Consider the following 16365-nt stretch of genomic DNA (forward strand, 5'->3'; position numbering starts at 1 on the left):
TAACCAACTAATTTATAGAGGGGGCTTTTGTCAAACTCACCAAGTATATGGTTTTGTTTGTTTTTTCACAGTTTGCATCCTGGTAAAAATGCGAACCATGACGTGTCATCCACTGTCATCTTTTTAAGCGCCTGTGGCTTCCGATCACTTTTCCACTACTACTACTACTACTTCACCCGGAACTCGCATGTCCAAATACAGACATGGATGGGCGGGGCCGGACACTGCCTTATTTGGAGTTTCCACTCTGCCTGTTACTTGGACTCCAAGTCAAAGCAAGCCTGTGCAAAGCTTTGCAATATTTACAAGCGATTAACTCCGTCAATTACTGTCTTTGTTTGACAATGATGCTGCTTGAAAAGGAGTTTGGACGCAGCTTTCTGCAACACAGTGCCACATAAAGTGTGTGCAAGTTCACAGGGAGAGGGGGAGAGAGAGAAGGAAAGAATGAGGTTGGGAAAATGGGAACACCATTATCCAAAGTTCTGTCTGAACTTTTCGGGGCAAGATGAGGCGTGATTGTAAAGTCAACAGAGCATGTTTTAATATCACGATATAATATATTGTGGGAAGACAGTCGTAAATGATGGATAAAGTTCATTGTGTGAGTGACATGCTTTATAGCCACAACACTCTACAGAAGGTACCACAAGAACTGAAAATAATCAAGATTATGTGCTGCCATTATTTTTACAAGGCCAGGGAAGGAATAAAAGAAGGACGCAGCTGGGTGCGCTATCTCGATTTTTGTAAACTTAGATATCTCTCTCGGAGTCTTTTGCCTCCACTATAGTTTCCACTGACTGACGCGCGGAGAGCCTGCTGATGGGCGCCCATGTCCATATATGGTCATCTACGTCACACAAATGTTCCATCCCCCTATTTAACACGGGTAGACTGGAGTCCCCTGTCCAGCTCCAATAGAGCACGCAGAGCGGCTCCTCTTGTTCAAGCAACACCACCATCATCTCCTCCTCCTCCTTCATTGATTCACAGACTTCAAATTCCCTCACAAGCAGCCTGTCAGCTTCCACAGTGATCAGATTAATAACAAGAGGCTGCGAGCGCTCAGAGAGGAGACAACCGGCGCCGCGCGTCCTCCGCGGGATACTTTGGATAGCTACAGCTCCGGGATCCATCCTGCGCCTGCCTCCTGCTTCACCTCGCCCGAGCAGCACCTGTGCGTTTCTCCGTGTGTCTACCTGGATACCTGCGCGCTGTCCTCTGTAAATGTCGGACTGAACATAACTGCTATGACAGGGAAACTAGCGGACAAGATCCCTCTTACCATGAGCAGTTTAATAAACACGATCCCCGACAGTCTCTACCCGGAGGAGGACATCCCCACCTCTATGAATATTTTCACCAGCACGGAGTCTATAAACCACTATTCACAGATGAACACAGGTAAGTTTTTTTCCCCCTCTTAATTTACAAGCTCTGTTAAAAATGAAGCTCAAAGTGCGATGAGCGGGGACGGCAACAGTTGTCTTCGGGCTTGGAGCACCTGTTTGCGCTCCCACTCTGTTGCGCACAAAGGCAGATTCCTTTACTAGCCCACACTTTAGAGAGGTCAGGTGTGTAAATCACTTAGTATACCAATTGAAACGTAGATATGGGTAGTGACTGTTTCTGATTTTATTTATTTATTGTTATTGTTTGAATGTTTTGAGTCAGTATTCCGTTGCCGAAGCGTCAGAATATGAATCACAGCGTGAAAACGCAAACGACCACAACTCATTTCGCAACTAAACACGCGGTGATTAATAATTCTAAATAATAATAGTAATAATAATAATAAATCTGGAAAAACTGTCGCGTTGTGATTTAATTTCTCAAAATCTGAGAAATGGTTGTTTTTTTTTCATGGAAAGGTTTTTGACGAAGATTACAGAAAATAGATTGATTCCTCTGAATGAAATCGGTAAGTGTGCCACTGTGGTTAGTTCATAGTGTCTCAGATTTGATATCTACTAGCAAAGGGGGGGTCAGCTACTTAAAACAATGACTTTCATTCACAACTCTATTAACACTGTTTCAGTAGGCGTGTGTGGGAGCATTCTCCTATGTGAAACACGCTCAAAGCGCATGGCCCATGCGCCACCTTATATTTAAGAAATTATAACAGCGGGCATTATTAATTGCATTCGCTTAGTTCAATATTTTTTAAAAGACGGGTTTTTTATACGTCTGTTTGTTTTAATTCTTTCTATTCTTTATGACGCGTATGATGATACAGGCTAATAATATTACAAGAAATCTAAGAGTTAAAGCTTAATCTTTAAAATGAGAGAATAATGCTGAGGAAAATACAAAATCTCTCATTTTCTACACGTTAATCTTTCACTTTAGCGACTTCCACTCGCGGGTTTATTAATCAGAAGTTCTCACCGCCATAAAATGATGAAAACACACGTAGTTTTATTTACCAAGACATAACCCTCCTTGATTTATCACAGAGGTGTGTTTGAATTAAGCATGCGCCAGGTGTTAAAAGAAACATACTAATTTTAGGCTTAATATCATTTAAATTCAAGTGAATCAGGTCACGCATGAAAGCCCTCTACATTTTTATTTATTCATGCCATAAAATATAATTATCTGCTTTATTATTGGCTGTAATTCAGCAAAGGATGGGACAGCTATCAGAGTGTTCCTGTTAAATTGTTGTTAAAGTTTACATCATACAGTGTTAAAATGACTACTTGTGAGTATTTATTTAGTGTAAATAGAGATTAAACACTAACTGTGATTTAAGAGGAAAAACCGGTGTGTCATTACGAAGAAAAGAGTACTGACCTTATTTTGTGCCTAAAATTTTATTTCATTTTCAGCACTGGTTAAAATTGAAAAAATGGGAAAAAAAAGAAAAAAAAAACCTATAAATTTAATGATAAAAAAAGTCTCTGAAGATTAACTTTTTTAATTTAAAATCCAAAAATAATAAAATGATCCCTGTGTTTTCACAGGTCAAATAATATTTTCTGAAAACATTTTTGTATTGCCTTATTGCTGCATGATTTTACTAGCCAAATTTCAGTGGCTTGTAATTGTTGAGAGCAAACATGTCTATATGGATCCCTGAAGATGGTAATAAGTATTCATTTTAAATTCTTATTGTGAAAGAATTATGGTTAAACTGCAATACATTTACCTTTGTGAGCACAACTGTGCCACAAATTCACGGCTATTGATAGGTGTGCAATTGTTTTTCATAGCATCTTTGATAAAGAAAAAAAAAGAAAAAGAAAGAAAATGAGCACGAGAGGGTGTGTGTGTGTGTGTGTGTGTGTGTGTGTAAATGCGATGTTATAACAATAATAGAAGAAAAATATATAGAGGAAACACTGAAATCTCCTTACAGATATTCCTTTTTTTTTTGCAAATGTGTCTCGAATTCCTGAGCATTGTGGATTTGGCGTCTGCCCTGATAATCCTCCCTGCTGTTAAGACATCAAATGTTGCCATTCCTCTTTGGCTGTCCTCCTAAGGGACACAATGACTGGATCACAGGGGGTGTTTAGGTCTTGATTTATGAGAGCTTGTGGGATCTGCAAGAGAGAGAGACACCACTCTCTCAGAGGCAGCACTCAAGTCACTTAACTTCCAGGTCTGACAGGGCTCACGTTTCTTCGTGAACTGTATGGGATTTTTTTGTGATTATTCTTTTAGCTTTTGTCACCTTTTGAAAAATATGCAACAAGGCTTTATTTTGGGACAAACCAGGAACTGCTAGAAAAAGTTCATTTGGCAAAATAATGTTAATTATCTAACCTTTTTTTTCTCTCAGCTTTCTTCTTAGATGATTGCATTTTAAATTCATGTTTTTAGAAACCAGGAGGATATTTTGCTCATCTTCTGTGTTGTGTTTTTTAATCCACTTTCATCTAGATAATATCATGGATCTAGGCATGGGAAGCGAGAAGACAAGCTCAGACATACAGTATGGATCCAGCTTCCAGTCCAACCGCAGTGGGCAGACTGTCACGTATCTGGGGAAGTTCGCCTTTGACACTCCTCCTTCAGGTGGCATCGGTGGCTCTGGCTGGTGCCCCGACAACAATATCATAAGCCTCGTCAGTGCGGGCATTTTGGGTGTCTCTCCATCACCCGGCACGGTAACGACGCAGACCCCGTCCTCTGCAGCAAACATGGGTGGACAATCGTCAGACATGGAGCAGGTATATGGTCCTCCGCTGCCTGCCTATTCCACGTGCAGTGACCTGTACCAGGATCAGGTCTCCTTCCACCACAGCCCCGCCACCAGCACGGCTCTCGCCTATCCTGGAAATGAATATCACTCAACGTCCAAAGCCCCCATGGATGGCAGCCTTTTTTCCATGATCCCTGACTACAACCTTTTTCATCATCAGGGAGAGGTTGGTGTCATGGAGCACAAACCCTTCCAGACCATGGACCCTATCAGAGTCAACCCTCCGCCAATCACACCGCTGGAGACCATCAGAGCATTCAAAGACAAGCAACAAATCCACCCGGGTTTCATTGGCGGTCAGCAGCACCCACCTCAGCACCATCCGCCGCCTCAGACTCTTACACTCAAACCCATCCGTCCTAGGAAGTACCCCAACCGTCCCAGCAAAACTCCTGTTCATGAACGGCCACACGCCTGTCCTGCGGAGAACTGTGACAGACGCTTCTCGCGCTCAGACGAGCTCACGCGTCACCTCCGCATCCACACGGGTCACAAGCCCTTCCAGTGCAGAATATGCATGAGGTCCTTCAGCCGGAGCGACCACCTCACCACACACATCCGCACGCACACGGGTGAGAAACCCTTCTCTTGCGAGTTTTGTGGACGAAAATTTGCCAGGAGTGACGAGCGAAAGAGACATGCAAAGGTTCACCTGAAACAGAAGGACAAGAAGCAGGCGGACAAGAACAGCGGGGCGGCCGGGAGCCACAGCACGCCGCCAGGCTCCTGCGGGGGGCCAGCGGTGGGAGCATCATGACCATCACTACATGCACCTGGACTAGACCCTAGCCAGAGATTATACAGAGACTTGGGAAGTACAGATCACATTCACTATGAAATAAATAGGTGATTCTCTTCTTCTTTGTTTACACTCTGGCTCTTTTCAGTTCCTTCTATTTTGAGATGGACGTCTTTAGTTTAAGTCAGAGGGGAAGGGCTGCTTTCCTCTTGTCTTTTAAAAGCAATTCAGAGCCTCAGCTACTGTAACATAGTGTAAACACAGATATGGGCACTTCAGCACATTCTGCCACAGAGGTCTTTGTGTATCACTAGGTTCTGAGGTGGATGTGTCATTTTTACAGAAACTGTTTTTATTGAAAGAAAGTCAGAATGCATGAGAGAGGCTGAAGAAAGGAGCTCAGTGAGAAGGTGTATTGTCTGGGATGTATGCATTAATATCATTAGGCTGTTTAAAAGTGCAATTGGTTATATTTGTGTATCGTCATGATTCTCTTAATGGTGGCCCGTGACTGTATTTTTTTGTTGTTATTTTTGTTCAAGTGTAGTGTGTTTTTTTTATATTTGAATGTTTCTTTTGTTTTGTTGTTTTATAATTATTATTTTTTTAAAGATTGTGCCAAATGTTTTGCAGTGATGCAGCCAATGTTGTTCCTTATATTTGTTCCTGATATTTGCCAAACCCAGGAGTGGCATCAGCTTAGCACAGCTGTGGAGACAATAGAAAGATCAGATTCCACACACCAGATTTAGATGAATCTGCACAATTTGTTTGAATCCAGGTTATTCCAGAATAGGTCACATGAAGCAAAACCCAATGTCTTGTCCTGTTACATGCAGAAACATGTCTGCAGCAACTGATGCCTTTGCCAATACTTATTTATTTTTAGTCACTGTGAGACACCCTGTGTGTTGTTTTTCTCCTTTTTAAAACGTGGTTTGACATTGTGTTACCAAATGTACTTTCTGTTGCTCTTTTTATTTTTTATAAATGCTCAATGATACTGTTTATTTTTCATGACTTCTGCAATATGCAATTGAGTACACAGACATATGCCACTCACACGCAAATTAAATCAACTAAGAGCACCGTTGTAGACAGACTGAACTATTTAATTAAAAAATAGTGGGTTGCCAATGAGACGTTATAGAGAAGATGAATATAGGCCGTGGCATGTCTTCTCATTTTGTAACGCTTAAACTACCAAAAGACGAGCAGAAAACGGTAAGAGACAAATAAAAAAAAAAGATCGATGTTTACATATTTTTAATTCAGAGACTGGACTGCAAATGTACGTATCCTTCTTTTTGTACAGTATACAAATATGTATGCAGGTAGCTAAAGTAGAAGTTTCACTTTTGTACTAAAATGTCAAATGCACCGCAGTTCAGTATTAAATTGTGCATAAAAGTGCATTCCTTCATGCACACTATGTAAATACAAACGTCTGCATTAACAAGAACTCTCAATTGACTGAATGCTTGTGCAGAAAGTGTCCTAAGACTTTCAGTAAAATATAATATTTTATTGTCAAAATGTTGTAGATCCCTGCAATATAGTGCCAGATATGTTGTCCTATCTTCCACTGGAAAAAAAAACCTCAGAAAGACAAAAAACAAAAGAATGGCACCATCTGTATGCTTAACAAGGGAGACCAGTTAAAAACAGCACTAATGTGTTCTTTGAATAAACTGCTTTTTTTATTTTGTGTATCTCCATTAAAGAAATATTGGTTATTTTAATTACCACAGCCTCTCAGCAGTATAAAAACACTGGTTATTTGTGAGACATTTTCCTAAATGACTGAACCTATTCATAAACAAAATACATTACGGATCATGCAAATAATTCTCACTAATGACTCCTCACTTACTTTACTCATTTTTAAACTGAAAGAAAAAGGTACTTCTTTTGTCTTTTAGCAAAACATTTTGTGTGAGCTATCAGTGACTTCACTAGGATCCAAGTGTTTCATTCCATTAATTATTACAACAAAAGCAGATTTGATTTGAGAAAATAAGTTAGTTTTACAGGAAAGACAGTTTGCCTTACTTTCACGGAGTTTAAACACTTAAAATTGTTTTACAGGCTTAGTGACAGAAATCAAAGGGCATATTTATGCACTTCAAAGATTGTTTTACACTAGTAATTGGTGGAAATCACTTTTAAAAATTGTTAAAACTATAAATAAGAAAGGTAGGAAATTCTGTGATACACACATTTGACAAGCAGCAAAGGAATCACGATAAAAGAAAAATTGGTAGGACTAACTTTGTCAAACAGGAAGCATGCTTCCTGACTTTTTTTTTTAAAGCCTGAATCTTAAACTATATTTTCAAATTTCAAAGAAAACAAGTCTTCTAATTTTTTTTATTCAACTGTTTTTGTTTTTTATTTACATATTTTATAATCTCATTTGTTGTACTTTTTCACAGAAGAAAACTGCTTAAAAAACAAACATTGTACCCATCAGCACACACAATGACTGGGCTAAAGGAGTTTAGGAACTGACTAATGCAAAGGTCAAAGGAAAAGTGCAGACAAACAGTACCACAGAGAACCCAGTGCATGCCGTAAAGAGCTCTGAAGGCCATCCTTTCTTTTTCCTGAAACAGTTTTCACTGCTCTGCTTCCTGGCAAGTATCCATTTATTTTCCAATTAATTTGGCCTCAGAGGGTTTTTTTTTTTCTAAATTCATCTACATGGTTAAATGAACAGTCCTCCTTGCACTTGTGTGAAAAGTTCAAAAGTTCGGACTGCCCACAGCTGTAAATCAATAGGTGTGTAGCATGGAAACCTATAGTTCCATTGCATTGGTTGGACATTGACAAAATAAAGTTTCTCCTTCAGCAATTGAAAAATAAAACCTGACAAACTAACACAAGTCTACAGCACCAAGTAGTTTGACAAGTATTTTTTCATAATAAAATTGTTATGGACCATGTTGTATCTGGCAACAAGCAATAACCACATAGGGATCAGAAGACAAAGAATGGACACAACATAAAAGACAATAAGAAAACAGAAGCCTTTCATTAATGCTAGTTATTCGATGTTATGAGTACAGACTGAAGATCATTTAGACCTTATTTTACTAAAAATCTTTCTATTATGTAAGAGAACATTATGTTTCTGTTGCTTTGTGTTGAAAAATGATGAAAAGATAGGTAGGGATAATAGCAAAAATATATCAACATCCAAATGAAGCCATGTAATTACAAGTCCAGAAACAATATTTAATCAACCCCACTGTGTCTGTTACACTTTTGTATGTGTTTTTGTAAATTTTGTAAAATTTATATTATCCCTCCACTACTTGCTTTCTCAATAGGTTGGCTATTATAACACAGGCTGCACAATTGTCTTCTGTATACCAATTATTGTAATATGAGGAGGCTATGAGTATTCATGAAATAACTCAAAACAAACTAATTTGAATGTAATTTCTTTCCACTAATAATTCATTATCTTATGTGCTTAATACCCTGCTGGCCAAAAGTAGGTGGCTGAAAGGTTTGCAGTTTGTGCCAACAGCATCAGCCATCATTGCGCTGAACTGGGTTGCAGGGTTGGCTGATCAAAAACAATAAATGACAACAACTCCAAAGGAGCAACAAATAAACGTAACCCCTGTCTGCTTGTAGCTGAAGGCAACTTTGTGCTAATATTTGTGCATTAATGTTTGATACAGATTTTGTGAAATTGGCCTTGTGCCAGGCACTGAGCTTTGCCTCACTTACAGCAAAAACTGAAAAAAACCAACAAAAACTAACATGATTTCAATAACATGTAGATAATATTATAGCAACTCATGTCATCTTATGGACTACAGGGTGGCGTCAGGGATTCAGCAGTGAAGCTGGTGTTAAAACAGAGTCGATGCTCACTGTTTTCTGTTGTGCTGTGTTTCCTTTCATTACCAAAATATCCTTAGGTTTGCATGTGCACGGAAAGTGCCACCCACACTTTCTGGTGGTGGCACTCCCTTTTTTTAAATTATGCATGAAAAAAGTCACATGGGTAAAAAGGAACAAACCTAGCAACAATGCAAGATGGATTACTGGAAACACATTGGGATAACTGTTCCGTTAGCTTTTTTGTTAAAGAAAAGGGGTCTTGTTCAAAGTGTTGTGGATGTCTTTTGCCTATTTAATGTTTTATTACCTTATAATAAGGTCATTTTACGAGGAGCTGAATATTTAAATTAATTTTACTATATCTTTGTGATAGGGAGATGTGCTCCCCTGTTTACCTGGCACTTCAGTTTGTTGTAATGCAAATGTTTTGTTATTTCTATGTAAGTACTTGAATAAAGAAATATATAACTTGCCTTGTGCTTTCCTGGTTTCCTGCAAACACACACACACAATTAAAAGAACGTCATAAACAAACCGTTTGACAACAAAACAACTATTTTATGAGTTAGTATATTCAATGCGCCACATCTATGACACTTGCTCAGCTGTGTTCAAAAACAACCTTAGAGGAAACTGAAGCGTGTCGGCTGAAGTAACTTCCTGTTGAACGCTCGCCAGTGAAGTGACGGGAGAGCGATGTTTCTGAGGAGATAACACTATTAACCAGGCCCAACGGAATAAAAGTCACTCAAAATGAACTGGTATGTATCCCTGCTACATTTTAGACGTGTTGCTTATGAATAAATTGTAAGTCAAGTGATTTTTTTCGCAATTCCCGAGGAGCGAATAATCGCCCGGGGCTCCGGCTATTTCCTGGAGATGCTAACCAAACTACACTAGCAACGGAGTTAGCTTTAGCATTTAAACTCCGTGACTCACAAATATAACCTTCCCTGGTGGGGTTTGTTCGTGTTAATTTGACCTAAGGTAGTCTAAAGCACATAAAACACTCGTTTATGATAGGGTAGTTTCTAGCAATATTTAGTATCGTCAACTTTGAGTGATTCTTTAATAAAGTGTACACCTAGCTATCATTACAGTGTTTCTTAGCTAACAGTTCCATACTGGCAACTTTGTTTTCGACAGCGAATCATATAAATATATAAACAATCTCCAACATACTAATAGCTGAAGGTGTGTCTGCTGGTACCTTCTAGTTTTCTGAATTCAAAGAAGTTCAGGTAGTGTTTCAAAGAGAACGGACATTTGTTGTATCTGGTGGTCAGGGCAGCAGGACCGGTGTTGTTATATTCTGGTTCTCGGGAACACACTGCTCTGTAAGTTTTACAGGTACTGGTTCAGCATACCTGAATTATATTAAGTAGCCAATAACAAACAGGTGCTGAAAGTAATGACACACAGATGAGATAATTAGAGCATTTGACTTAAGTTATCACCTTTATGCCAACTTAAATACCACATTAGAGTAAATACAGCGTTTCCCCCCCTTCCTGATTTACTATTGTTTTTGCATCTGTCATACTTAAGTGTTTCAGAACATCAAACCAATTTAAATTTTAGTCAAGGACAACACAAGTAACACCAAATACAGTTTTTAAATGGAGGTGTTTATTAAGAGGGTCAGGGGTGCAATCCATATCCCACACCACTGGTGTGAGTGACATGTCAAAATTATTTAATTTCTTTGCTGTATAATCACAGTAATTATTTTATCATGATTTCCCTACATACAATTTTAGCTCTTAAAGAAATTAAAAAAAATACTACACAGCATTTCTTATTATATTCTTATCAATTTGGGCAATTTTCCCAAATGTTGTCAAGCACTATAAAGATTTAAGAAAATCTTCTCATTCTTAGAGTATGTATTACAGTAGGAACATTTTATGCAGAGGTTATTATTTAACAATTCATTATAATTTTTTCACATCGGTGTTATCATGATTAGTTGTAGCTGTAATAGTACCAATATTTTTTATAATTTCATCAATCTGTGAACAGCACACTCTGAATGTCTTCCTATATTAAAGTATTATGTCAGGGATACATTACAGTCTAACTCCTTAACAAACAATTCACCCAAAATTGTGACTGTTATTTTATGACCAGAGAGCAAACTGTAATAGTGCTTATGCTATTTAAAGTTTAAAGTGCTTTATAGCTGGATAAGGTCGTTACTATGAAGTGTGCTGCATTGATGCTATGAATAGTGATGTATATAGTAGTTCTGTTGTAAACAAATATTTAAGTAATCGAGGAATTTATTGATTATTCTTACGATTAATCGAGTAATCGGATAAAATAAAAAGATAATATAAAACATTAGTAAATCTAACATAACAGCAGTGTTACTATCGGATATCAACATCAGTCCAATTTTTTTACGTTTGAGCTTCCCTAATAATAACTTTTCTGTAGTTTAGAAAATCAACTCGTAACAACAATAGCTCACTTTCTAAGTTAACCTGAAGAAAAATTATACGAAAATCTGAAATTCTATTCAATTTAATAATAAAAAGGCAGGCGTATAAAAAAATGTCTATACTCCAGCTTTTGGTTGAAGTATTCATCTTCAGTCAATTTAATAAATGAACTCTCACCTTGCCCAGACATTTATAGCTTTTGTGTTCATGTTAGCGACTGGATTTGACACCTTCGTTCATCACACACAGAAACATCTACCAGCTACGTTCCGTCACAATGAGCTCCGCCACCCATTTGTTGCGACTGAAATGATATAAAATAGATTTTCCGGTTTGTCCGTAAAGCTACACTTACGTTAATCATCTAAAGCGCAGCTGCCCGCCGTGTTCAGTCTATCCGCTCACTTGTTTAAATACACCTTCAGTGCTCTTCCCTGCTGTTCGCTTTGAACACCGGCCACCAGGAAGCAGCTCCGTGAGGAGAAAAGCTGTCATACTCAATGCATCGCGCCAGTCATTTTAGGGATGCCTATTGGTCTCCCAAAAAACCAATAGGCATTTGATCAATCTGGATACAAACCTGGATCAATCTATGAAATAGGATACCCTGGACCGAACTTGAAAATTGGACATTGTGCTGCTAACCCTTAGCATTCAACTACTCAACTACTCAAAAGCGGACGTGAGAGCGTTATGCAACACAAATATTTAACAAAGCTGCAAGGCAGATAATTTGCCTCAAGGAATTTTAATAATCAGGGTACTCAAATCATTTGAAGAATTGATACAGTTCTATTTGATACAACAGTGTAGTTTCTGTATAGGTCTATCTCTGCCAGTTCCTGATCGTATGGCCCACAGTGTGAATGTATTTTGCCTCCATACGTCTCTGAACTCGATCCATGTAAATAGAAATGGATCGTTAATAATAAAGATGAATTGAACAAATTGAGCTTGGGAATGTTACACTTCCTTTGGTTTGTGTTATTCACTCTTCATTATTCATGAATGCTGCACAAGAGGAAACAAAGAGAAACAAACCTTTTTCTATACAATTGTGACGCATATGCATAAGAACTAACTTTACAGTGTTGTACGCATTCTTGGTGTCATGCCGTCATTCAGTTCGGCCAAACAGTAATGACTGGCAACCAGGATTTTGCCATCATGTACTGCCAACCAGAAGGTCAAGAGTGGACAGCTCTGTCACTGAAAGGAGCTCTTTATTGTCACTGCTGACTGAAGCATTCCAGCATGGCCTGCACACTAGGGTTTATGACGTAAGAGGTTTGACTTTGGGGTCATCATCAAAACAATTCTACTTCCCAACATCTTCAACCAACCCTCTGTGCTCTATGGAATATCTAAGGTCAAATGATGCCGTATCTCTCTAATGGTGTACACTTGCAGTTTTAGTGAAAAGCCACTGGGTCTTCCCAATAATGTGTCCCCAATAAAGAAGACTGTTACGTCTTTGTTCTTGCCTACGTGCTTACGTGATGGTGGTGACGTATATCCTATCACAGCAGATATCAGATACCTCTTTAATTGCTTGTTGGTTAACTTGTTAATGGTTGAAAATGAATCAAACATTTATAGCCTCTTTTTTGTGCCTGGAAAAAAGCTCTACAAAATATTAACAGTAACATCGAATATTAGAGTTCTTAAGTTCTCATGATTGTTGAATATTTATTTCCATTTATTCTTGTTTATATTTACATAAAAAATGCTAACTGATGGTTGAGATTAAATGGCTACCTTTTTATAATTAGTTGACAGTTAAAACCCTGTTCATTTACCACAATGCTAATAAAAATTCTGGGCTTTTGATTTGTCAACAAACAGTGTCAGACATTACGATTAATAGATGTTGTTTGACATCTATTAATCGCAATTAATAGATGGGATTTTTATTTTTTACACAAATACAAAAAATTGTTGCAAATACGTAAGTACAGGGAAACTTAGATCTTTTTACTCAAGGTTGTCATACTCTGATAATCTTCCACTGAACCATGACTAAGCATGTTATCATAATTTAGAAACAATACATTCAGAATATTGCTGAGAGTGGATATGTGTCAGTTACAACAGCGATAATATCCTTTTTCAATAATTTCAATTAGTTATAATTTGCATACTTTCTAACACTGCTTTGAAAAACTGTGATAAGGATAGTGATGATAACTTTGATTATGAGCCAAAATACACCTCTGGCCAACAATTTGTTTAATTTAAAATTAGGTCTTCAGCATATTGCGAATATATCAGAAGTGCAATATCAGTATCATTATTACTCTTGGCTAATATATTCGAAGTGTTAGGAAGTTACATTTTTCATTCTAATGGACAGATTCTCACAGCTGAAGACACTGGACACAAACAACATTGTCCAAAATGCAAAAAGGTCAGAGAGTGTAGGAAGTAAAGTTGAGAAAATTGGTATATATTGCACTTGATATCGTCATTGCAGTTTTTACCAATATTATTGCTGTCGCAACATTTTCTGCTATTGGGCAGCCCTACGCAAAATTTTCCTGTGTTAAACTCTGCTGTGGCTTATTCTGTGTCAGTTGTTCTTGGTTCACAAGACCAGATTCACAAATGTTTCTCAATGTGGGAGGCCCGGCTGAAATATTGTTGTGTTAGTGAGCTTTAGAAATGGTCAGCAGAGTCTGCAATCCTTTTTTTATCACATTCTTTCTGTTTGTTCTTTTCATTTTCAAAGCACACTCCACTCTGTTTCTTTTCCACATCTCACAAACAGTTTGAGTTTCTTTCTTTTTTCTTTTTCTTTTTTTTAAGAATCTCTTACAATCTTAACCTACAACATTTTTAGATAAAACTGAAATTCCATGTTTTCTTTGTCATCAGACAAACACTAAAAGCAAGACATTTATTGTTTTACAGTGCATTGATAGAGAGCTTAAAGGGATGTTTGCAGTTTTCCTATTTAATTCTTCTAAACCGTTCAAATGCAGTTTTGGAGTTGGATTTTTGCAATAAGTACTTTTAGATACAAAACTCATCCAGCAGGAAAATATTTTAGTTCGTTTTTAAAAAAAAAGCATACAATTTCTTTCTTGATAGGTAAAATTATTATTGTTTCTTTATCAATTATTAATTTCTGTATTAGACATAGGATCTAGGAATAAAATTAATCTCTCTCATACATAGGTTATTGTTCCAAATATCTTCAAAATATAAAACACAAAAGCATTACTTTAATTCACTTTTGTCATATTTCGTGGCTATTACAAAGAGTTAAATATACCAGTAGATACTGACTGAATCTACAAGTCATTGTTTAAACTAAAAGGTCGACAAAGTTCTCATGATTCATGAAGATGTGACATACATGTGGTGAAACTGCCACTTGTAGGTACCTAAACTCATGAAGTACACTGGTTATTATTAGAATCTATATATTGCAATAGTTGAACTCAAACAATGGGATTCCCAAATGGCGGTTTAACTTCATCTCTTACGTTGGGAAAACTTATTGCAACATAGGAAGTGAACGTGGGAGGTTGATGTCATCACTAGTTTCGGGAGAACACCACTTGGTCCCCAGCCAGCGTTTACACTCAATCCCATCTCTGCCAAATTATGTTGCTGTTGTGTTCACGAATGCCCTACAAGTCTAACAGACGGCTACGCTAACATGACACTGTTGTATATCTTTCAGGTAATCAGAAAAAGGTGAGTCATATAAAATGTAGCTGACGAATTTCATGAGTTTTTTTTTCCACATTGGCTCACGCAAGGTAGAGTAACTGCAAGTGAACTCACTTTCCTTCAAATAAAAACAAAAACATGTTTATAGTGAAATGACTTATGTATTAGTTTAAATCGTAACTAAAAACAAGAAGAATACAGATAGAATCCAACGGGACTATAACATAAACAGTGCTTCCAAATAAAATAATGTCCTCATACTTGAAGCATTAGTGACATCAGCATGCTGTTTTGGCTGTATTAATTTTGCTATTGTTTCACCAAGTTGACCTCTATAATTTGACAAAAGCTGTCTTCAAAAAGCTCTTTCTGACACAGAAGCATATTCTGATTGCACAACGAGGCCTTACATCACACCCTCACTTTTCCACCTCATTAGTCTACACACCTTTCTTCTGACGCAGCTGCTGCCTCTCCCTGCCTGCCACCAGCTACTGGCCATCTTTTAGTGTAGGTGTTAGACCATTAGGCACATGATTGAAAGTGTGCAGACAACGATCTTTGTAAAATGTGTTTTTATTTTTCCGGTTTTTTTTGTGAATTTCAAGAACACTATGCTTGTCACCATCTCATTAAGGCAAAGGACAGATTTTTGAACTGTGGGTTAACAATAGCTTTTTGTTTTTTTTACCAAGAACAGTTTCGTTTCTTTTTCTTTTATCAAAAACAGTCCCAATAATCCTTTTGTGGTTCAGTACCAGTACATAAGATGTTTCCCTTTATTGTGAAAATTGCATGCTTGATACAGCTTGCGCAAAAACAGAACATTTTGTGCCGTTTCTTTGTGCTAATTGCTACTATCTTCTTGAATAGCAGCTCGTGGGTTCTTGCCTGACATTCAGGAGAAGGCATGATACCCAAATACACAATAAGCATCTGTGTTTGATTGCCAGCTGGGGTCATCATGCAGCGCAACCACACAGAGAAGAGGGTACAACCACTTCTGTTGAGTGATATCCTTTTGCTGTGGAAGCCAGATGTGATCAACGATGACATGAAGTTAATGTACATGGCACTGACTGCTTGTTTGAGAAGAACAGAGATTAACAGCCTCCTACTGTCTGCGTTAAGGAATCCTCAGACCAGTCCTGACCTCTGCTCAGACATCATGTTACTGATGACAATCTTAGCATTCAATGATCTCACCTTTTTGGTGGTCATTTTCCACTTGCTTGTGTCTGTCACCTCTCATTGCTTTTTTTTGGTGTCGTTCCAGGATGCCCTTCAAGATTGGACAGCCGAAAAAACAGATTGTCTCTAAAACTGTAAGTCTCTAAAGCAAACATTTTAACAGCTGAAGTGGTGTTATTTATTTGTTAGGTAGTTTTTTTAATTTTCACTAATATAAAAATATATCACACAGATATTGTCGA

General features: G+C 37.7%; 2 protein-coding genes across 2 annotated transcripts in view; both read left to right on the forward strand.

Annotated features, from left to right (window-relative positions):
• The first annotated feature begins 884 nt into the window (after nucleotides 1-884).
• Nucleotides 885-9283, forward strand: egr3 (early growth response 3). The gene is made up of 2 exons (XM_028035011.1): nucleotides 885-1407; nucleotides 3892-9283. Exons 1-2 carry the CDS (start codon nucleotides 1254-1256, stop codon nucleotides 4968-4970), a joined length of 1233 nt encoding a protein of 410 aa, XP_027890812.1. The 5' UTR covers nucleotides 885-1253; the 3' UTR covers nucleotides 4971-9283.
• A 148-nt stretch (nucleotides 9284-9431) lies between these two features.
• bin3 (bridging integrator 3) overlaps nucleotides 9432-16365 on the forward strand; it is a 34340-nt gene continuing 27406 nt past the window's right edge. The window contains exons 1-2 of the mRNA XM_028035012.1: nucleotides 9432-9571; nucleotides 16209-16257. Coding sequence (XP_027890813.1) covers nucleotides 9564-9571; nucleotides 16209-16257 — 57 coding nt within the window. The 5' untranslated portion in view covers nucleotides 9432-9563. The remainder of the gene's footprint in view (nucleotides 9572-16208; nucleotides 16258-16365) is intronic.

This window comes from Xiphophorus couchianus, chromosome 12 (genome assembly GCF_001444195.1).
Source record: "Xiphophorus couchianus chromosome 12, X_couchianus-1.0, whole genome shotgun sequence".
Classification (NCBI taxonomy): domain Eukaryota; kingdom Metazoa; phylum Chordata; class Actinopteri; order Cyprinodontiformes; family Poeciliidae; genus Xiphophorus; species Xiphophorus couchianus.

Excerpts from the sequence above, each read along its gene's own strand:
- egr3 (XM_028035011.1), top strand. The coding sequence starts at position 1,254 with ATGACAGGGAAACTAGCGGACAAGATCCCTCTTACCATGAGCAGTTTA. Across the intron at positions 1,408-3,891 it reads CTATTCACAGATGAACACAG|ATAATATCATGGATCTAGGC; the intron begins GTAAGTTTTTTT and ends ACTTTCATCTAG.